The following is a 24,179-nucleotide window of genomic DNA, read 5'->3' as shown; positions in this document are numbered from 1 at the left end:
TAGCATCTGCGGTTTTGCTGAAGGCTCGGCTGGTGTGCGTGTGAGCCACAATGCTGTCATTCAGTTTTATTGTGGGAAGATGAGAACAAGAGTGCATCCGAGATGCGGAATTCATGTACAGCAGCACAAGTTGACTTTGTGTGACTGATGCCACCCTGCTTGTCAGCCCATCTTATTTCTCCTCTCCCACTTCAATTACAGTGTGGAGTGGGTGGGCTAACCTTGCAGATGCTTCGGCGGTTGGGGTAGGTTAAGTCACATAACTTATCGAGGGATCCGCCTTATCGCCGCACAGTTTGACAAGTTACAGAAAAGGTAACAGGGGCGGGCTCATTGTAAAACACATAGATTAGGATAAAATAAAATCTTTTATAGAATGGAATTTAATAAAAGTACAATATAGTCGAATTGAAATATGTTGAAAATGTGTATTGCCATTACGCATTTTATGATTATAAATTGTTATAACGTATAGCTCCCTCTTCTGTAGCGCAATTCAATAGCAAAATGCATCGTACTGCATTTGCTGAAATTGTGGCCAGGGGCATTTAGTCAGTAAATTGAAAGAATATCATTATTATTACTTTTTTTTTAGGGGGGGGGTGGTATTTGTTAATTAGAGAGTTTTCCTCTATTAAAAAGAAAAGTCATAAGTATCACCTATTGATCACATATCATCAGTGTTCACAAATGCCTAATTCATTTTTACTTAATGAAATCACCTTACAATAAAAGTTGGACACATTAGTTACATTTTGTTGCCATCATATAAATGTATACTGGCATTAGATCATATTTTCATGCAGGTATATTGCAACATTTACCGGTATCATAAAATTGATTGTGAATGTATAAGTAGATACCTGCATTTTTTAACAATGTGATCGATGAAGTTAGAAAAAATCTTCAGTTATTTTTATGCTAATATGTGGGTGGGAAGCATACATTTAACAATTATTATTTTTTATCTATTACTATTTCAAAATTTTTAGATGCTACAAATGGTCAAATTCATTGAAAATATTACTTTTATTGCCATAAATGAACAATATTTTCTGGACAATCTTTGCGCATCAAAACTGAACCTTATTTACTATTTTGCATCAACATAATGTGCTCACTAAGTGCATATTGACAAGTGTGATTTAAATTGCGATTGGAAATACAAATTGGTTTTGCTTTCTGTCTCGCAATGTTCCACCAATGTGTGGACTAATGCATATATTAAGGTGCATCAACAAGGCGTATGAAGATCATTTCAAGCGACAATTCAATTGTGTTTACATAGATTAAAGCAAATATTTTACTCGTATCCTACTAAGTGTGCTTACTTTAATGACACCTTCCTGTTTTAACTCCAAAAGTGTGTGCCTTTATGTGTGTGTCTGTGCGTGTGCGTGCGCGCGTCCATGAGCCTAAACCTTTTAACATCAACCTAAACACGGCTATGCATCCATGCTTGTGTCCCATCTGATCCCTTAAGACTCGCTGTTTGAAGTGTCTGCTTGAAAAGGCGGATCTGAATACTGTGAAATCCGCAGCAACGCGGCAAACAGTGATTAGAGACTGATTAATGAGCCACACCACACACAAACATGCGTATACTGTATACACACACACACACACACACACACACACACACTCCTTATGCATCACTTGCTAGGCCTGAAATGGATCACGCTGGAGTCACAACATCATGTTTATGCCACTTCCAGTGCTAGAAAGCTTAATTCATGTTGAATATTTTTCCTATTTTTCTCCACAGTTTCTGCTGAAATCCTCAAAAGCAGTCTGACCACCATGGAGCGTCACATCGTGAGGCTGGAAAACGACATCGAGAACTTCCCCAAAAGTGACGACCCCCAAGATAAGTTTGTGGAAAAAATGTCAATATCCTTTTTCAGTTGTTGCCGTTATAGTTTGCGTCCTTATATGGATGTACGGCGTGTAGAATATGAGGTCACGCTATGCATTGGCGCGGCGGAGGCATGCTGTGTTTGCGTCGTCGCCGGTAAGCACTTAAAGTCACTTGGTGTGATAGGTGGCACCCGGGGGACGGTAAGAGAATGGATCTGGCTGCCGTGCTGTGAGATGTTGATCGGATCGCCCTCCTCACTTCTTCCCCGGTTCCCTCGAGTGAAATCATGCCTGCAGCTATTTTTACTGCAGTCTGCCACGGCTGGCTGTCCCCTCGGGGGACTCTTTAATGGTGGCTCCAGACCCTCACACTAACTTATCTATCTCCTCTCCCTGATTTCATCTCCTGACCTGGCCGCATGACCGTCTTCTCTCATGATACCTGTCCTCTTTCAATATCTCCACCACAATAGAATTAGCCTTGTCTTGAATAAGCTTTTCTTCAATGAAATTGCATTTTTGTCATTGATAGTCCAGGGCTGACTTTCATGCAGCCGGCTTAGGATGTGGGAATTTAAGTTGGTTGTCTCCACAACAGGCGCCAGCTCAGTTGGGAAAAAAGAGTCAGGAAATTGATACGTTTACGACAAATGGATCGATGTATTTTATAGGCATGATCAATAGTGGAGCATCACTTGCCACGTTTTGGTTTTATTCCAAGTTCTTCTTGTTCCCACCTTCTTTAGTTACTGTTGCTAAGACAACCAAGCATTAAAAGGCAGAAAGCAAAAAGCTGTACACATGAAAATGGCTTGAATCATTAGCTTGATGGTCGCCTCGCGTTAGTAATATAATGTTAGCGTGTATGTTAATGAGCTAAGAACTGCATACCATTTATACATACCCTGGAGCAGATGTTCTTGTTGATTTACTACGAGGCCAACTGGCTCTGCCGACAACTGTCTTATGAGAACTATACCCCCCAAAAATAGACAACATTTTGGGGTTCTGATCAATCCATCCACCAACTTTGTATCTGGCTTATGATCACTTGGGTCATAGATGAGCTGGAGCCTATCTCAGCTGGCTTTCGGTCACAGGCAGAGTGCATCCTGCACTGGTTGCCAACCAATCACAGGACGTTGCAGTCTAATAATATGGGCAATTCTCACTCAAATTATCTCAGAAAGTTTAAATGAGGCATATTATTTAATATCCTAATATTTCCGTGACATACTTTCATCAAAAATCCTCAAGGATTAACGATCATACTACCAAAATCTACAAAAACCTACAACATTCCAGTTTCAACAGCAGGGAATATAGTGAATTATTTCTTACCTGTATATATACATTAAGGGCTTGGCACAAATATCTATTTATGTAATTAAAAGCACTGAGAAAAAGACCTGCTTCCTTCCTGATGGTGCTCTGCGAGGCGTGCAGCAGGCAGGAAAGAAAGCTTCCCCGCACCCTTGATGTTGGTATTGATTCTACGCCTCTCCTTGGAGAACTGACGGTTTGATTGAGAGGAACCCGAGAAGTGTAGATGTACTGCAGCACGGCTGTCCCTCACTGTCTGGAGTTCCTCCCCCGAGAGTAATGGCGAGAGGTTGTCTGGTCGTGACCTAAAAGAGTCCATCCGCTCCCCCTTCGATTCTTCCCACCCTTCCTTGGCTGACTTTTGCTGTGATTGCCAGTACGGAATTGCCTTCGAGAAGGTTTTGCTTCCAAATGTTGGCCCGAATTCCTTCGATTGTAGTTTAATTGCGGTCCTTATTGTATTTTGTTGCAGTCCTGATAAATTGGCACGCAAGACTCGAGTCAACAGATGAAAGTGCATGCCTGTTCTCTCACTTAGCTCCCCGGAGTGTGGCATTTACATATTCTTATCACCTGTGTGTGAAAACAAAAAAAAGCAAGCATGCAATTATCATTTGAGCTGCAACAAATCTGACTTTCCTTTCAACTGGATGGTTGTTGAGTTTAGAATGTTTTGTCGTGGCTTTTATACTGTTGGGGGGAAAAAAAGCTGATTTTTATTTTTCCTTCTTATTAGGGGTATGCTGACATTTCTGTTGAGACTGCCACTCAAGACAATAAGTTACATCATTTTGTGGGGGAATGATGCAATACTGATTGTTTGCACCAATATGCTCATTCAAAGGCTGAGTCAAGGAGCTTGAAATACGTGAAGCAATGCTTTTAGTGTTAGGGGAAAAAAATACAGTACATGCATTATTTCATTGTCACAGATGTCTGTGATGTGACGGCCAATTTTCAAAAGCTGTCACACAATATCTAGTAGTGATAGCACATAATTAAAACTCATTTACTGCCATTGACGGCTAAAGACGTCCAAGATTTTTTTTTACTTGATTGGTAGTCAAGTAAGAGTTTTAAGAACACTCTTTTGTACAGTTCTAAAATACATTCTTAGAATTGTATTATTTCCTACTGTGTATCGTAATTGGATTGAAGAATATTCATTGTATGATATCATAATTGGAGCGTGCGGTATCGTTTGGCTTCATATTTTGATAAATCGTATCACATTTCAATTGGGGTGAATTACATCATAATTATGGCAAATTGTGTCAGATCATAATTATGGTAAATAGAATCTTGATTGGAGTGAATCATATCGCGACATAATTGGTGTGAATTTTATCTTATTGCACTGCAATTACTGTAAAGTCTATTTTATCGGAATCAAAGTGCAAGCAACTTGCATTTGAGGTTGATTTATACGAATGCTTGGTAATATATCACATCTAATAATTACACATGAGACGATCAGAAAGTGAAAATGGAAGCAAAGCTCAAACTTCCACTCCTTTGGGAAGACTTTCCACGACATTGTGATGTGTGTGTTGAACGTGAACGTATATAACCTTCGCAAAGAAAATCAGAGTCAGGTATTGACCCTATTACATAAAAAAAAGGGAAAGACCCAAGCAAGAGTAATCCAGCGGAGATCGGTGGAAGCACTTCATTTGGCTTTAGTGATACATTTTTCTCTTTCCATTACCGTAATGTATGCAAATGACTGAATGGGCTGTTTATTCAGCAGTTTAGTGATCTCGATCAGCGAGAATGAATGGGTGCCCACAAAGGCTGCGGAGTTGAGGCACGAGTCCCCGGAGAGCTCTATTTCACCGGGGAGGCTGCGATGCCGAGAAGCAATGTCGGCGAAGAGGACGACTCGATATACTAGAATATTAATGCTAGTTGAGGTGGCTCCATAAGCATGATGATGAGAGGGCCAACCGAGCCTTGATAGATTCAAGGACATGTCCGATACGTCTTCAACGGCGAGACTGAATGCACTCAACCGGCCTCCTGCTATTTGGTTTAACATCTTATTTCCCACAAGGCCGGCGTAACAGCACACCATTCACACCAGTCGCCACGTATTGAGTGGCAAAGAGCTGTCTTCAGGGGCTAGTTTCATAAACATTATTTTAGATTGGGTTCAAAAAAGGGACTGAGCTTTTTTTTTTTTTTGGTCTTAAACTATGTAACTTTTTATTTTGGGTTGGTTTCATGTCAAGGACCTTCCACGTAGTGCAGATTGATCAGGAAATATTTTCAATGTAAAATTTACGTCTATTTGTTTCAGGATTCCCTGAATCAATTCAGCCCCGTTGATGCCTATTTGCTCTTGGATGAAGACATTTCAATTGAAGTAGTACTTTTATGAGACGCTGTTTTCGTGCTCGTGCAATTAATCAAAATTCAATTATAATTACAATTATTACTCTCAACAATAATAAAATTGCCCTTATCGTAATAACATATTAAGTGCAGTGTTATATATAAATAATTTGAATAATGACGATTTCAATGATTACTAAAATAATTGTGATTAACATTTTTTTCATAATCAAACAACCCTAGTCCACTGTTCAACTTGCAAATTCAATGCGATCTGCGTCACGTTGCTTTGCTTCAAAGTCATACAGAAATCTCAGCGAGTGACCTCTTCATGCGCCTCGGTTTTCCCTTGGCTTTTGGTTGCTTCTTCCAAAATGCCTCGACCATGGTCGTTAAAAGAACAACAAACTCAATGAGTTGAAGGTTAGACAAAGTGATCGGACTTGTTCAAACCAGTATGGCTGCATGTCACAACACGTTTTATTATTCTTACATGTTATTTTGATGACACTTTAACTCTTGTCAATATCAATGCTATGGCCATGATTTTCTGTGGAACAAATGTTTCCCCCGTGGATTGTGCGCATGTTCTGCTTTGCGTCACCGTCGCCATTCCCTTGTCTGCCGTGCAACCTACCCAGATTCACAGAAGCATCACAACGCCCTGTGGCCATATGAGCATGTTCTCTATGAGTTCACCAATGAGTGTCTTGTTAGGGCTCTTGACATCGAGCCATATGTGACAGCTCCATTAGCCAGTAAAGGAAGCCCGACGGTCGGTCCTGTAGCTCCCATGAGGTAACAGGGGGGTGTGGCACTGGAGCGTAAAAAGTACACAAGGGACAAAGCCCGACGTTAACCCGTTGTTAGCGAGTCAACAACTGATCATGCCACTTTTAATGCTGAGGGTTTTTTTATGGATCTGCACACACCCCTTTAGGCTAAGATATGTTACCCTCTGTCATGTGTGAGGTCAATACGAAGAAGATTATTGGTTTCCCTGTACAGTGACGACGCCTCCCAATCTGCTCAGTGGTGTCTGATGGTGGATGAAAAATGGCAACAACTGTTAAAACAATGCTCTGTGAGATGGAGTCGCTGAATTTGACCTTTGTGCTATGTTTTCTGGAACTTTTCGGTTTTGCTTCCAAATTCTACAACTTATTGCTGCGTTTGATTCTGGATGATCCACTTCTCCACTTTTGATGAAGGAGCAATGCAGATGATCATAATGTTTCTTTATCAAGCAACCACGAGTGAATCCACTCCTGCACAGCTTGGTCTCTGCAGGCCAAGGCCTCTGATGATTATTTATGCTCCAGTCGGGCTAAAAGGACCTAGCGGCACCTATGTGCACCTCATTACTTCCCCAAAGGGCCTGGGCTTAGTGCGATGGTAATAGACAGAAGCCCAGCCACCCTCATTTGTCACAGGCTCCTGGGTTTGATGCAAAGCCCCCCTTGAGCACTTGTTGCTTAAGTCTAATCCCGCAGTAGACCAGGCATGTCGCTCTGCTCAGCCGTCCCCACTCCCCGTCGTCACGGCTCATGATTTCGCTCTCATTTGATGTTTAAATGAAATCCCTGACTTAGTTGAATGGCAGGCCCATTGTTGGCACATCATTCCCTTCGAAGGCAAGTGGGAGAAGAACGTGACTGGAGTTATTTGGAATAGAAATAGAATAGAAATCCCTTTATTGTCATTGTACTCAAGTGTGCAACGAGATTAGAGGGCTCCCCTCTCCAGTGCAATACAACAATAATACAGACAAATATATAAATTAGATAAATAAAGAAGACAGTGCAATGGAATTCAGTACTGAATAGGGCATATAGAAACACATCACAATGCTGTTTTGCGAGGTTAGGGTGGTCTCGTGTGTGTGTGAGAGTTCAGTATGGAGATGGCTCTCGGAAAGAAACTGTTTCTCAGTCTATTGGTCCTTGATTTGATGCATCTGTAGCGCCTGCCAGAGGGCAACAGGTCGAACAGGTGTGAGTTTGGGTGGGTATTGTCATTGACGATGTTGAGAGCCCTTCTGAGGCACCGGGCGGTGTAGATGTCCGACAGTGGGGGGAGAGGGCAGCCAATAATCCTTTGCGCTGTTTTGACTGTCCTCTGGAGCCTCACTCTGTCCGCCTCAGTGCAGCCGCTGTACCAGGTGGAGACACAGTACGTCAGCAGGCTCTCGATGGACGAGTGGTAGAAGGCCAGCAGCAGCTTCCTGTCCAGGTTGAATTTCCTGAGGACTCTCAGGAAGTGCAGACGTTGGCGGACCTTCTTTACCACTGCTGTGGTGTTGTGAGTCCAAGAAAGGTCATCGGAGATCTGTACTCCCAGGAACTTGAACGTGTGGACCCTCTCCACACACACGCCTTCGATGCAGAGGGGGGGCGGCAGCGTCTTGTTCCTCCTGAAGTCGACGACAATCTCCTTTGTTTTAGCAGAGTTAAGGTGCAGTCTGTTGTCCTTGCACCAAGTTGTCAGTCTCTTTACCTCCTCTCTGTAGGCTGTCTCGTCACCTTCCGAGATCAGACCGACCACTGTCGTGTCGTCAGCAAACTTGACGATGGTGTTGTTGCCGTGGGCCGGGCTGCAGTCGTAGGTGTAGAGGGCGTACAGGAGAGGGCTCAGCACGCATCCTTGGGGGGAACCGGTGCTCAGCATGAGGGTGGAGGACGTGTAGGGGCCGAGCAACACAGTCTGGGGTCTGTTGGTCAGAAAGTCCTTAATCCAGATGCGTGTGAGGGCAGGGAGGCCGAGAGTGTCCAGTTTGGCGACGAGGATGTCTGGGATGATCGTGTTGAATGCCGAGCTGTAGTCCACAAAGAGCATCCTTGCATAGCTCTGCTGTCGTTCCAGGTGGCCCAGCACAACATGCAGAGCAGTGTCGATGGCGTCCTCAGTGGATCTGTTAGCCCGGTATGCAAACTGGTAGGGGTCCAGAGTGGGAGGAAGGCAGTCCCTGATGTGCTGGAGAACCAGCCTCTCGAAGCACTTCATAATGACTGGTGTGAGAGCAACAGGACGGTAGTCATTCAGGTGGACGGCTGGTGACTTTTTGGGGACAGGAATAATGGTGGAAGTTTTCAAGCAGGAGGGGATGACTGCCTGAGCCAGGGAGCGGTTGAAGATCCTGCAGAAAACATGTGACAGTTGGTGGGCACATGCTCTGAGGACCTTGCCTGGTATTCCGTCGGGTCCAGTAGCTTTCCTGGGGTTGACCGCCAGGAGCGCGCGAGTAATTGGCGAGTAAATACGAGTCATTGAGGATTTTGACCGGATTGGGTGGTTCAAGTTTGTGCACCAGAATAGCTTAAAGACTAATACCCACTCATATTGTTTCCAAATATACTGGTGCATTTGTTTGAGTTCATTTTTGTGCTGGTAGAAAGGTACATTTAGAAGCACTAAATTGATAGCCATCATTGAAGATGGGATAATAATGTACAACTGCTTCGGTGACAATGGGCCCTAAGGGGAAATAACAAAGCGGTAATTGTTTTCTAACGCTGCTCTTTTCATGAAGAAAATGGAGATATCAGAGGCAGTATTCACAAGGTTTATTCAGACAGCCACGACTGTTTCTCCCTACATGAGGAGATGAAGGGTGTTTGATCTTCAAATTAGATGTCCAGGCCAAATAATGTGAAATGAGTGCCTGCGAATAACCCCAATTAAAGCATCACAGGACAGTGAAGTGCTGGGCACAAACAATCCAACAATTTTGATTGCAGTTAAAAGAACGTCATTAAAGGAGGGGGTCAAACTATTTAAAAAAAAAAAAAAAAAAAAAGTATGGTCTTGGATTTTCTCCTCATAGCAGCTGGGTCTGTATCCCCCACAATGAACAGGAGTTTGCTGCAGTCTGTATTTGTATCGCTCTAAATTTCTCGCACAGGTTCTCTCCACTGACTAGACCCTGGGATCGTTGGGTCTCCGTGACTGCGGGCCCTCCCTCCTCCAGCCCGCTCTCACGCGCCAATAATAAGACCATCTCATCGACTGCTTTTTCTCGCTTGGAAGCAATTAAACGCTTCATTATGCAGATTAAGTGTACTAATTGCCTCACGTTTGCTAATTGATTACAAGATACTGCTCTAAGGCCGACACATGAGTCGCCTTCTTCGAAAGGAGCATCGCAAAGTGTGCCATTTCTGAACACAGTGAGCCGTGTCACCCGTGTGTCACGTCGCACTCAACTTGGCAAATTTTCCGGTGCAGGAGGGAAAAGATGGAACCGAGTTGCTAATTAAAATGAATGTGTGACAGTCAGAAAGACTAACAATTACAAACGGCAATCTGATTGTAGTCAACAGGGGAGTCTCCATTAATTGGCAAAATGAGGATCATCAATCACCCAGAGGGGGGGTGCAGCACAGACTGTGTCTTGTCAGAGCAACCCAGTGTGGGGGCAGCAGCATGATGTGCATCCCAGGGACAGAGTCACGTTGAAAAAGAATGTTCTTTTTCTTCTCTCTTCCCTCCCCAACTCTGTTTTTCACCACATGAGCTTTCAGTTTGACACTCTTTGTTTTTGGGGGGTGTTTTTTTTTCTCCTCATCGACACCATTTTCAGAGGGACGATTGGCTGGCATTCTGTGCCAGTCAAGACCAGGATGCAATTGTGTGAACCCATTGTTGAGTTTGAAGCCTTCCGAGGATATTGTGCGCTGATGACATGTGCCGAAAGGCTTGTAACTCCATATGGCTGCGCCTCATTCGGTGAAAGGCACTGGCACTGCGCACCTTGTTGATACTGTTGTATTAATAAAACATGCCCCCCCCCCGCTTATGCAAATACTGACAGCCATCTTTGCAGTTTTAAGTGGCTGACGTGTGCTCTTTGTGATGAAGCAGTCAAATGATGTCATGTGAAAGCAAGACTTGATTGTGTCAAACACGTTTGGGGTCTGATAACATCTCACTCTCTAAATCTATCAAGGTTACATCATCTGAACTAATCGCTGGTCTGCGTCTCGTTCTTGCAAACATGCTGCTTGTATATCGAACAAAGAGAGCGATTGTCTGGTCCCAGTTAATGCACCGTAATTTGATATCGTTATTGTGTAAGCTTGTGAAATGTTGCATTCCTAGATAGCAGCCTTTTATCAAGGCGGCTAATAGATTGAAAGTGCATGCAACCTTTATACCTTTTTTCTTTTTTTTTTGGTCAATTATCCTTCAAACAAGTGCATGGGTGGGCTGTGTTACTAAGGAGATGTGCTTTTTGTTTGGATGGAGGCATGGTAACGTGAAGTGAGCGAAGAAATTGTATCCAAGTTTCAAACAATGTCACGAAAGCTCTGAATGTCATCTGTGTGACTGAGGTCCTTCAATTTGGAGTTTGGCCAGAAATAAAACACCTTCGATGCTGCACCAAAACATGCTTGAAGCGTCACCATGCGTCCTTCCCATAACTTGCACAAATCTTGCAAGCCTTCAGAATAATGTTCAGAACAATATGGCAACGTTCATCATTTATTAATTGAACCATTGTTTTCATCACTGCATTTCTTATTAGTATTTTCAAGTAGCAAATCAATCACCCCGCCCGAAATCCAGGCAAGTAGAGCTGACCTGGTAGTGTTCAATGGAAAAGTGACTCCAACCGTGGTACACACACATCCACTGATGGTGTGTCTAAGCCCTGTCGTCGCGGTGCAAGGAGGGCGATGTGCTCGACACATCTCTTACCTGAACCAGCAGCCGACCTTGAATTGACTTTCTGTGATGAAGATTTATGCTTGATCCCTGAGCTTTTTGTCTTGATGCCTTGTAGAATTCCATCCCAGTCTAAGAACACTGTTTTAAACCTCAGAGACCATAGATCTCCTCCTGTGATGGACTTCTTTTCTTTTTCACCACCCACAATTCTGGGCCATGACTTTCAAGGGAGCCTTTGTTGTTGGTTAGAAGTCAGACAAAAATATTGTTGAAAAAAAATGGATTGTAACTTGAACACCAAGGTTGTTTGTACACATTCCAGCACGTTACATAGCTTGTATCGAGCAATTTTAAATAAATGACGTGATAATGTAAAAAAAATCCTGGTATGCAGAACATCTGAGCATTAGACATTTAACACCAGTGTGAATAGACATTCCAAGTCGACTTTTTTGTATTCAATAATGTCCTTTCAGTTTCGTTTTTTCTTTGACAACGTGTCCACAGTGAAGGAATTCTTCAACTTGTTGTGCGCGTAATCAGATTTCAACGCATTTCTTTCCAACTGTGTCTTGATAACACACACGCAGGTGCTGCCAGGGAAATCTTTTGGAGGATGGCACGCAATGCTTCGTGTTGCCGCTGCCCAGCGAGGTGTCATTTGCACCGGCAATGCATTTTATTTTATTTTTTAATTTGGAAAACATCGTTAGATAAGGTCTTAAGCACAATGTGGTTGAATATGTTCCCATGTTGTACCTGCAGGCAGGGAAGACATTTGATATGCCAAAAATATTAGGGTGAGTAATTTGAATAATTATTTTTTATTGGATTTTCTGCTTGTTTGTGGTGGACGAAGAAGATAATTCTGGTGCCTCAGGCTTCTTTGATGCACTCGTTCTATGCTAGCAAGGTTATTTTATTATGCTCCATTTCAAAATTAGATTATTTTATTTGCATGTGCTCTATTGCCTTCCTTCCACGTTTACAATTTTTATATGAATGAAATTGCCAATTTTGTTGAAATATAATAAAGCATTATTTCTTTTCTACGACACTTTAAAAAGGTTTCACACCCCTCCTGCAGCATAATCTTTTTCTTGAAATTAATTATTGATTAAAACATACATCAAATCAAAGACCAGTGCTAGTGTAAGATTAATCATGTTTTAACACCTCCCCTCTAGTCACAAAAAAAAATGTCTTATTTGTTTGTGTGTTCTTAAATATTTGCACAACAAATCTGGATTTGACTGCTTTGTGCAAACATACTTGTGCACATACAGTGTAACGTTTGTAGCCTCTGTGTCTTACTGCATGTTTTCCTTTCTCTGTTTGAATATCAATTGAAAAGAAGTCAGCAAATGCCCCAACTTAAACAGAAAAACATGTCTAGCAACCCTGATCAACAATTCAACTTTCTGGATTTTACAAAATTAGACTGATGATTTAGTAATTTTACACTCACGAGTATTTAAATTAATAATCTAATGTGACCATATAGGCTCCTATCTGATAAAGCTAGCTGCGTTCTCTTGTTCCTGATCAACCGGATTGTCAAATATGCCAAGCCAGTACCACAGTGGTTATGTAAGCCATGCATTTGTTGCGCTAACTTGTCATCCGATTTGTCACATTTGCCGAAATGCGGCTGGAAACAGAAAACAGAAACACACATGTTATAAATATAGGAAGTTTGTTATCGTACGTGTTCTTGTCCAGATGTCAGGTTGCAACAGATTTGTTCAATGCGGTGTGTTCTTTTTTTTTTTGCCTCCCCCTCTGAACACGAACATCCTCAAGCTAGGTGACTAGAGTGTATCCATTGCTGTGTCATCTCAGTCAACAGCATCATAAAAGATTTGAAGCATCAATTGTCCTCAACTTCCCAAACACCAATGGACAGTATACATGCCATTCCACGGCACTTTGCCGAGTTGAGGTCTGAAATGTCCCACATTTCTGGAGTCTGTCAACATCCTTTCAGCTTGTAGTCATTAAGACACATCGGTGTTGACAATGGAGGGAAGAAAAAAAAAATCATGTTCCAGAGTAGCAGAGGTGTGCCTGGTGGGAGAATGGCTTCGTCATTGTGTTTAGGGTTATTTAGGCGATGGCATTGTACAAATGTGTATACATCAGATGGCTGGCAGGCATTACAGAACACGGCATTTTTTCCACAGAAGTGATTAAAATGATTGAGGACAGCGCTGAAGTCGTTCATCTCTCAGCAAGGTGACGAGGGACATTCCGTATGGTGAACTGTTGTTGCCTCCGTACATGCGTGTGTGTGCGTGTGTGTGTGCGTGTGTCACAAATGTAGAACGTGAAGTGGTGAAAAGGGAATGGCATGGCGGCAAATAGCCACAGGGGGAGGATGTTTTTTTTTGTATTTTTTTTACTATATCTGAACAGACAACCAAATGTTTATTATCCACTCCACGTTTTCATCTGATCTTCTTCAGAACAATTACCAACCCGTGTGTGATGTTTGTTTTGTTTGTATTTATTTAGTTTGACCACCATGCATAGAACTACGGGTGGAACAAAATATCAATCACATTCTAAGTGTCAAATATTAATATTGTGGCTATCTCAAGTATCCACACAGACAATTTCAGCTTTTTCATAGGTTGTGAAACTCAGTATTATAAAGATTGAGGTCATATCCACAAAGACGTCGTCTATTTTTAGAGTTATGTTTTTCTATTCTTTTTGGTCTTGTATCTACGCACAACTTGCATTTTGGGCCTGTGATGACTGACATTTTGGAAAACTAGCTAAAGTTCAATGCTTTCTCAAACTCTCTATTCTGTATAAAGGTGCAGAAAATGAGAAAATCAAATTTTTTTGTCTGGTTTGACAATAGTGTCCAATATTTTCTGCCTTTAATGCTGTTGATTAATTGAATCATCCAACCATCCATTTTTTTGTGCTGCTCGTTCTCATTAGTGTTGCGGGTAACCGATGCCTTTCCCGTGTGACAGGTGAGATGTCGGCTAAACCCTCGAGTGGACGCGCTTTCAGGCAGCACGGTGCCCAAATGGTTACCATGTCTGCCTCACACTTGTCGGGTTCTGAGTTTGAATCTCAGCTCAGGCTTCTCGTTGTGGCATTTTTATGTCCTCCTTGCTCGTACTAAAAACATTCGTCGTGTAAGGCAGGCGTGGAAAACCTTGTTTAATTGGCGGGCCACAATGGATTCTAAAATTTTACAGAGGGGTCGATCCAGGAGCAGATGTATGGAGTGTTTTGGTAACCTCACCTCATGGAGAAATAAAAATACATTTAATTTTAAATGAAAGTGAACAAAAGCATTTGAACAATATGTCTTTGAAAAAACACAGTATTTAGAAAAGAAAAACACTCGCAAGGTTTATTAATTTAATTTTTTTCAAGTTCGGTGGGCCAGATTAAATCGTTTAACGGGCCGCATGTGGCCCCGGGGCCGTAGTTTTCCCACACTTGGTGTAAGGCATCGATGTTCAACTGGCAGCCCGCACTCTGAGCATTTCAGGTGCCCATTCCATCCTGATGTAAGGTGACATTCATTGAAAACGTCAAATTTTCTTGATGTGAACGTGAGCGTGGATGATTGTTGTTCCAGCTCCTATGTGACCCTAATGAGGACGAACACTATAGAAAATGGGTTGACTGATAGTATTTGATATCGTACAACTTTGGTGTCAACAGCATTTGAAGAGTTTCGCTCAGTGTCCTTGTTGGCAATACATAACCAAACTCACTATACACCTGCAGCCAATTAGCAACATGTGCCTTGTGCAAGTGTCAATTTGAAGTCTGTAGCTACATGGTCCTTACCCGCTACCCCGCCCCTCTGCGCCGCTCCTTCCATCGCCTCACCTTCCCATCAAGTGCTCTAATCTCCCGAATGCCATCCAGCCTCCCTGTTCATCCCCTGCCTTCAGGATTGGTTTCACACCGTGATCCCCTCACTGACCAGACAGGCGACTGAACAATTAACCTCCAAGGCTGACCCGAAATATCTCAGACCTTCTCACTTTGCCGTTCTTATTGGTCTCTAATAGATTTCCAACAGGAGCAGGGGAAAAAAGCGCATTGAGTTTCACCTGGCCAGCCCTTAGGCTCTTTGCAGAAACACTGTTTGGCTTGTTGGTATTCTCCTCTCGCTAAAGAGCATTACAATTGTGACGGCTCTACAGCAAGTTGTGTAAAGCGGGCCAGGCTGGTGAGTGCCAATGTGTTAATAATAGCGTTCGACACGGTGGCATTCGACCAATTGTTCTGGAGATTGCCTCTCCATTTCCATCCCGTTAAAACCTTCCATTTCAGTTATGTTGCTAATACAACAAAAGCACTCTGATGGAACCAATTTGACTGAAACTGTATTCCTCGTTAGATTGATTAGTCCCTGTGGTATTTATTGTCACTTTAGCCTGCGATGCCGCATCTATCCAATTCCATCCATTCAAGCATTTTTCACTCACACCAATTCATTTCTTAAAGCCAGAGTGCTATTTTTTTTTCTTTTGCTGCCTACATATTATGCTAATGTGTGGGAGTATGCTGTGATGGTATTGATAGTTGAACATGTGCATATTGTAGCAAGTAAGCTAATGATTCAACAGACACCCAGTCCAACATATCCACTAATAGATCTCCAGGGAGCTAACATAATCCCTCAACAATATCTTCTTATCATATTACAAGTGAACTATGTGCAAAACGGGGGCTCACTCTCCACAAATGAATACTAAGCCTCGTACTGAGCTTTAAGCTTATTAGGCTTCATGGGAAACAACGGCTTCAAGTATTGTCTGTGACGCAAGGCTGATGTGGGATGATCATTCTCTCTGATACGAGCTTGTTCCCAAATGGCGTGCAAAACAATGGATGATCTGGATTTTTTTTTTTTCCCCCCGGGCCTTAATTGCAATCACAAATATATATTCCACACTGTGCCATGGGGGTAAATATACTTTGTAATCTTTTGCTTGAAGTGCTTTTGTCATCACAAGAAGGAGCTTGTCGGGGCCAAATGAATGTCGGACGTCTTTTCACGCCGCAGATTTGAGATTAGTTGTAATGCTCATCTCCATCTTCCTGTCCACGAAGGTGATACACTTTGCAAAAGATGAGGCGCCCTTATCTCGCTCACTATGCTGGTCGCCCCTCACCCATCTATTACCGTGATTCCTTGTCGTCACTCTCTCATCTCGGCCGTGCGGGCTCTTATCTCGCTCCTGCTGCTTCACAATGACTACGCCCCGACGACACTCTGTAACTCTTCCTCAGGCTTCCAAAGGGCAGCGAATTAGGAGTGAGCGGATATACGCAAGTTGCATGCTTCTCGGCTTTACAGACGGTTATTGTCTTTTTGTTCGCCTTTTATTTCTAACACTACTCTTTTCATCTTATTCACATCAAGCCCACCCATGAGATAAAAAAGATATTTATTGTTTTGGTATAGAATGGAAAGTGGCTGGGCAATTGAATAGCTAATTGAGTTTGAATGACGCACAACCAAATGAGGGAGCAATATTTTACATCCAGGGTCGCATCAGTTCCTTTTCAGTGCTTACCGAATTTGCCGACTCTAAACAATTACTCCAATATTTTTTTTTTTATAATATCTAAAACCGAGTGTCCTCTGATTTCTGGTGCGAGTCGCTATCATGTAGACAGAGGAGTGAGTACCCCGAAAGTTGTGCATGGACAAATGAGATTGGCCCTATTTTGTCATACCTCACCAAAGTTTAACGAGGACTCAGTCTTTGGCAAGCAGGTAATTGCTGCTGGCGTTCTTATCCAGTTATGTACTCATAAGTGTATCAGGTCTTTCTAAACTGATTGAGAATCAATATCAAAACACATAATGCACTTTTTATGGGGGTGTATTTTTTGTGGAGTGGAATCATTTCAGGGATTGTTTGACTGTCTCTGAGCATCAGCCCCATTGATCTGGAATCATATTAAATCCAATCGGTTCGAGGTGTGGGTATATAGGCAAACATCATCTATATTGAAGCGCAGAATCATCAGAATGGCCATCTGGTTGTTGTTTTCCAGCCATTCCATTTTATTTATCAACAAATTTGTACCGTTTTATTTGTTTGTTTATTTATATATTTTTTAATCAGAGATGCAAATAAACTTTCTTAATTTTTGGCACTCATTCTGAATCTGAACTTGTTAATTTTCTCTAGCACATCAGTTCTACATGTTCCTACTACCACTACTACAAATAAGAATAAGAATAATATAATATACAGTATCATAATATATTAAGCATGGTGCGCAATTTACAAAATATTGCTTTTCCATCATTCATCAACGACCTGGGCACCCGTCCATCATTGTCAGTCTGTCATTTTTTCAAGCTGAACCAACCTTAATTTGTTAGTCCATCTCCTTATTTTAACTGCACTTCCGTCAGTAACTTTCTCCGCCCCACCAGTCCGTCCATTGTCGGTCCGTCAGTCTAAACGCATGAGAGAAGCCGAACATGTTTCTGTCTGTCATCAGCTAACGCGTCCACAATATGTTTAGGGACACATAAAGCCATATCTGAATAAGCAAATAAATAGTACTTCGCAGTCAGTGAATGAATTTCAATGCAGCTAGAGGTAATATCTTACTGAAATAATTTGCGACAAACATCCTTTTTTTCATTTCAGGTTTTGGACGGAATTTAATCTTTTTTTTTTCACCCTTCTAGTCATTAGTGTACCATCACACCTCCACTAGATGTACACATATATGTTTTACTGGCCATTGCAGATCATGTTCCCATTCAGTACAACCGCCCCCCCCTCAACCTCAATTCCGACTTGTATCGACTTAAGTTGATCAGCTTTACATCCAGTTAAAACATGAATTCATGATCACCAATTCTTACCCTTCCCACCTACATTAAATGGCCCTGGCATGACAATGTCATGCAAAGTAGGTCAACAAATTGCCCAACGCATGAATACATAGATGGATGAAAAAGTCATTGATCCTTGCACAGTTCATGTTGTGACTAAGATAAACTGAGTGCATGCATTTTTGTAGGAACAATGTTGTTCAGCGGTCCGGTCACACTGTTAAGATGCTGCTTTGGCATGTACACAAAGCCAACAAAACGCTTTGGTATGACAGACATCGACCCATCAAGCAAATAACAATGATTTTCCCACACAGTGCCATGTTTCTGTCCAAGGGAATGTGACTGTAATTGGAAGGCGAAAGCAAAGTTTAAATGTGGAATTGCTGCTTTTTTTCCCCCTATATGTCTGACAGTACTGCTGTCTCTTTTTCATGAGAGAAGGCAGGCTAGGGTGGATGAGAGAGGTGGGCATCTGGGGAAGCTCTAATTCACGGGTTTGTCTGTGTTTTCCCTCCTCGTGTGGAAGGGGAAGGAGGCTGTAACAAGGTGCCGCTCCACAGGAGGGAGTTGTGTTTAGTGGTGGCATTGATTTTATAAAAGGGTGCTCAGTGGGTAGGCTAGGTAGGCCTGTCAACCTGAGCTCGCACAAAAGCCAAATGCATTGTCAAGCTAATTGTTTCTCTTTAAGTTTTGTCTTTTGTTTTGTTTGGCTATGTATGGATTTGCGTCAAGGCTTTATTTTAGGCATCGAAAGAAGCTGTAATTTGCTTGAGTTGGAGATGCTAGCACCACTTGACAGTGACGTACACGCCATGCAGAGATGAAAGTTAAGACAAGAAATCAGTGGTGCTGAAAGATAGCAAGATTGACAGTTTCGCTTGCTTCTTTTGACAAATGGTTACAGTTATAACAAATGACGCGTGTCACAACCATGGAACACGGGTCAATAATAGTAGGAGGAGTGAGGAAACCATTGCGGGAGCGGCACTGAAATACGATACAGCCCAAGTAAGGGAGGAAACAAGGAAGTCAGAAAGAGAGAGCGCCGACATCCCTGAGAATTTAGTTGGATTTCATATGAAAACACTAAACCAGCAAATCAGTTTCTTCTCCCGCTCCCGCCTGGTCCAGGACTTTGCCTGTCATGCTCCAAATGTAAAGGGAATAAGAGGAGGCTCTTTGGCGGCGAATCAAAGCGGCTGTGTTCACACCCACAATTGCGCAAAATGCCGGTTTTTAACTGTGGCAAGATGCGTGCATCTACAAAATTAACACAACCCTGTCCAGTCCAATCCTGTGCAGATATCGCCACATTCCACAACATTTATTTTCCAAACTATTGTATACAGAACAAAATACTGCCTTTACAATGTGAAAAATGGACTCCCTCTGAAGCTTAAAGTTTATAAACAGGCATATACACCGAGCCTCGCACTAGGCGTATACTAAACTCTAGAATAGAGCCCTTAGTGTTAAGTGATATAATTTAAATGCATGTTCCCTTCAATCTTTTGTCAGAATCTTATTTTATTTCATCTTGTTACCTTTCTTGTGTCATTTCATTACCCATTCAACACACCTCAGTAGATTTAAACCAAAATCTGTACGGATTATGAATAATCTGAGGCTGAATTGGTTCTAATAAAAAAAAAAAAAAATACAAATAAAAAAAGGTCCAATACCTGAATGATTAGATATTTTTTTTGTTACATTTTTGTGAATTCATGTTGAGTGGTTGCACAGCATACCCCATAGACTCATATCCAGAGGCGTAGTGTATCTTATCTAAAGCCTCATTGCTCTTCATTCGAGTGTAGTTTGACGTTGGAGATACACTTACTGTGTGCTATCATGGGGCTTTCTTCACGATGGTAGCGCAATCATTTCCAAGTATAATATCTATATTTACATATGGATTAGTTGGGAGTGTGTGTGTCAGCATGAAGACAGCTGCCGTGCACACGCGTCTTTTCACATCCCAATTGCAAGTCTTCTGTCACTCATTAGGCACTCATCATTGACAGAATCCACTTCCTGCGAGTATACGTCTCACTTTTAAGCCAGCCATCTGATTTTGTGACAGCGCCCTCTGTCCATCTGCTGTGACACACCACAAGGCAAAAAAAACCAAAAGAGTAGGCAAAGAAAAATCCCAGGGTGATCGCTTTATCTCACTCCTGATTGCCAGATAATTATCAGTTAATTATTTAGAGCCTTAAATTAATTGGCTAAAAATAGCCTCCGTGCCTGCGTGTTGCCAACGGAGACGGCTCCAATATTCCTTTCCCCACTCGTCTCCGCCTCTTGTGCTTAATCTTTGTCAGGCGCCGACATCAATGTAATCTAATAAAGGAGGAGGTTATCCCCTCTGTACATTAAGTCTAATTACTTAGCCATCATCACTTATTGTTTGAATTTCCCCATGACGAGTTTCTCTCTTTCTGCCAATTATGAGAGCGAAGTGCATGCCCAGTCCATCGTTCATTGAGCTCCACGGATATAAAAGAGCATCAGCTTTTTCCTGAGGCTGCACTTTTTTTTACACTTAATAGGCCAAAGCCTGTTTAGAAACGCCCACCAGCTCATTTCACAGCCCACTGTGTCTATTGATAATGTTATCAATGTTGTGTTACCACTCTTAAAAAGTGTGTTGCATCTCGTCTTAACTTCTCGGTTTGCTCTTTGGACACTTCATTAAGCTGGAACAAGAAACGTCCTGCAAGTGGGCTCATAATGGGATTCATTAGCTTCAGGAATCGAAACGTATCATCTACTTTTTTTTTTTTTTTTTTTTTAACTCCACCCATGCACACACATACACACCCCCACACACGCCCACACACGCACACACACGCGCGAGCAAGGGACAAATAGCATGGGCTGACCTGCCCAATGAGTTTATGCTGCGGTAATGATAAGACTATTGAATGGAGCCGCACTCCTGGGCCACTGGTCCCACTCCGGAATGTGATCAATAGACTTTCTATATTCTCGGTGTCCGACTCGCTTTAGTTTGCCATCTTTCTTCTATCACCGCTCCCGCGGCTCAGTGAAGAGAAAACATTGGCCACCATTGATTATGAAGGAAGTCGGATCACAATGTATTGCTTTATAGACTTTAAACCCAGCGAAAAGCACTCAATGAAAAACTTGGAAACTGAAAATATGAACCCTGGATATTTGATTTGGCACACTAACGATGTTCTGCTGTGCTGCTGTTGTTATCGGAAGGTTCCTTTAGATAACCTAATAAAATGTTGTCCTTGAAAAATAGCTTGTATGCACAAGAAGATTTTTAGAAATATAATTCAATATTTTGTTGATAAATATTTTGTTGTAATTTTTTTGTTATTACATTGTAATGACTCATTAAAATACAGACCTTATGTAATTTTAAGTAGTAGTGCTAGTAGTAGCCATAGTAATAGTAGTAGTGGTATTTATTATTATTACATTGTGAATGATTATGACTGTTGTTCTCAAAAAGTCGATTTTTATACAGTAACTTATTAGTAGCGGTGGTATTTTTACTTTGTATTATTGATCACCTATTTCAGTTAACAAAATTACATGTGACACTAATGAAAAAACACGCAGCAGTTTTCAGTGGCTTCGAAATGCGGTGCGGCATACAGATTCTAGACCTAAGCAATATAACCGAGACAGCTATTAGAGCAGAGGCCATTGTTTGAGGAAATGGCGTTTTAAAGCAGCGTTGGTAAATGCAACCAGTGTATTTGTGAACGCATTAAGGTGGACAGTAGTCAAAGAAAAGAAAAAGTGAGGTTATAGAAAAATGATATTAGCGACCAATAAGGTAGGTGATCTGTGGTTGCCATGGCAACAACAGGGCCACCACTCTCCTTAAGTGACTTTGTTATTGTGTGCTTGTTATTTTAAGGTCAGATGACTACATCATGTCGCTTTAAGATAATCGTAATGATCATATATGTCCCTCTCATTAGGAGTGTTGTGTCTTATGATCAGTCAATAGCGACGTGTCTATTGTGAATACCGCGTGAATCCCACTACCCTTGAAGTGGCGTCATGTTATTTACAAGATTAGCCGGCATACATATTAAATGACACGCATGGCGCCCGAGTGCTTGTCACTTGAAGGGTTCACGCCTGACGCGGACGGCGGGGATTGATGTTTACCGATTAAATCAGCGTCGGCAGCAACAAGAGACTTGACCTTTTTAAGATTTGTCAAGTCAAAGCGTTGTATTGGCACTGTCATGTATGTGCCGGTATGTGGAGATGACGCGGGAAGGCACAGGCTAGGGGCGTCAATGTGTGAGATGGATGAAAACAAGCACAAAAGGTTATCATTTTATAGCGAGTGTCGAGCGTGTAGTCAAACCTCGCGTTTTCTACGTTTGAAATTCACAACTCAACAGGTCATTCCCAAAGTTCTAATCCCCTCATATCTAATTGATATACTCCCTTTCCCCTTATCACATGTAGTCATTATTGAATTGTTCCGATGGCGGCTGGGTGGTGTAGTGAGGAGCTTTGAATGTTAAAGCAGAAGCAACCTTCCTCTCAATCGGGATGAATATTTCAGTCGGCGGAATACATTGACCAGCTCACTGAGAAACGGGTCCCTCTGTCTTTTGGATGGAGAAAGAAGCAAACGATAATAGTAAAAGTCAATAAAGGTCTCGTCTTTGGAAAAAGTGGCCACTTAATTGAACTGAATATGAATGTGTTTGAGAAGTACTTGTCTAGTGTAAATGCATTAATACGTGCAGTGGTCATAATTTCATACGATTTCTATTTTACAATATTACACAAATGTCCATCTCCAGATTTATTCATACTCTTTGGCATAATCATTTCATGCGTACACATATTCAATGTAATTTGTGAATGCTCTGATGGTAGACATGGTCAGTTTTTAACGTGTGGAAAGTTTTGCTTTCGAGGCCGTTGCAGTGGTACTGTATATGGAGTGATTTTCAAATGGTAAAAATAATTCCAATTGTAACATTCTGCCACTTTCCAGCAAGAAATTGTCCATTCAAAATTGTCGCTCCAAATGTTACCAGAGTAGGAATACATTACCGTAAGGAAACAGTAGGATTGAGCATTTGAGGGACTGAAGCATAAAGCGCACTAATGCTCTGCATTAATTACAACTCATGAAGAGGGTGGCTTCTACTAATAACCATCACCCCGTTGGCACCCTCTGTAATCCAACACTGTGTGTATTGTGTGCAGATGGGTGGTCAAACTGGAGCTTCTCGCTGGTTGATTGTCATCCAAGTTGTTGTGATGACTTTGGACAGACTCCAGCAATTCGCACAGTATTGACTCACTGAGGCATTCAGGTTTTTAACAGATTAAATTATTTCCACTCTACGAGCCTCATTTGAATTATTGTATCAGCCGCAATGTTCATATTTTGAGTTGAGGGTAAAAACTCAGATCCAAAGCAATATATCAGCATAATACATATTTCCAGCATTTTGAGCACATTTTTAATTGTCAATAGTAGTCACAAGGTTGTATGATAATCAGGTTGTGACATTCTAATTGATGTTTTAAAATCAAATGTAATTAAATGTCACAAATAAAGCTTCTTTTTTAATTATGTAAAGCACATTGAGTTACCGTGTGTATGAAACGTGCCATATAAATAAAGCTGCCTTGCCTCAAATTAAAAATTACAGTTCATAACACATGATAAAAATTCAAACAGGCAATGGTGTTCTCACGAGAGTTTAATTGAACATCCCATAAAAAATATTAGTAAATTTTTTTTTCCCAGCATTTTAATCATTGTGCTTAGAATTATATTGCCGTGACATGCTGAAGTCGCTTTTTCGCACGCCAATATAATGAATAATTTCGACTGATTTGTTGTAATTAGAAAGCATTATAATAAGATGGTGTGGTTTCAAATTATACATGTTTTTTTTATAGTGAATTAAAATAATATTGCATAATTGTTTTCGACTTAATTGAAAAAAAACACCCCACAAATTGTAAGTACTGTCTTTATTAAAATGCATAGCTTTTCATACCAATTCCTACACAAAAATCCAGCACAGCGGTAAAGAAAATACATTTGTGGATATTTACTTGTCACGCTCACTAGTTAATTACATGCAAGAACTAGGCTATGTATCCTTGAAACATG

The 24,179-nt window shown here is 41.6% G+C and overlaps 1 protein-coding gene across 6 annotated transcripts in view; it reads left to right on the top strand.

Annotated features, from left to right (window-relative positions):
* diaph2 (diaphanous-related formin 2) overlaps positions 1-24,179 on the top strand; it is a 348,568-nt gene that overhangs the window by 238,593 nt on the left and 85,796 nt on the right. For all 6 annotated transcript variants that reach the window (XM_088292735.1, XM_088292734.1, XM_088292736.1 and 3 more), the window contains one exon: positions 1,766-1,890. In XM_088292735.1, coding sequence (XP_088148861.1) covers positions 1,766-1,890 — 125 coding nt within the window. The remainder of the gene's footprint in view (positions 1-1,765; positions 1,891-24,179) is intronic.

This window comes from Idiotropiscis lumnitzeri, chromosome 4 (assembly GCF_059441095.1).
Source record: "Idiotropiscis lumnitzeri isolate Australia: NSW breed Sydney's pygmy pipehorse chromosome 4, RoL_Ilum_1.0, whole genome shotgun sequence".
NCBI classification, from domain to species: domain Eukaryota; kingdom Metazoa; phylum Chordata; class Actinopteri; order Syngnathiformes; family Syngnathidae; genus Idiotropiscis; species Idiotropiscis lumnitzeri.
This window is presented reverse-complemented; position numbering and strand designations above follow the sequence as displayed.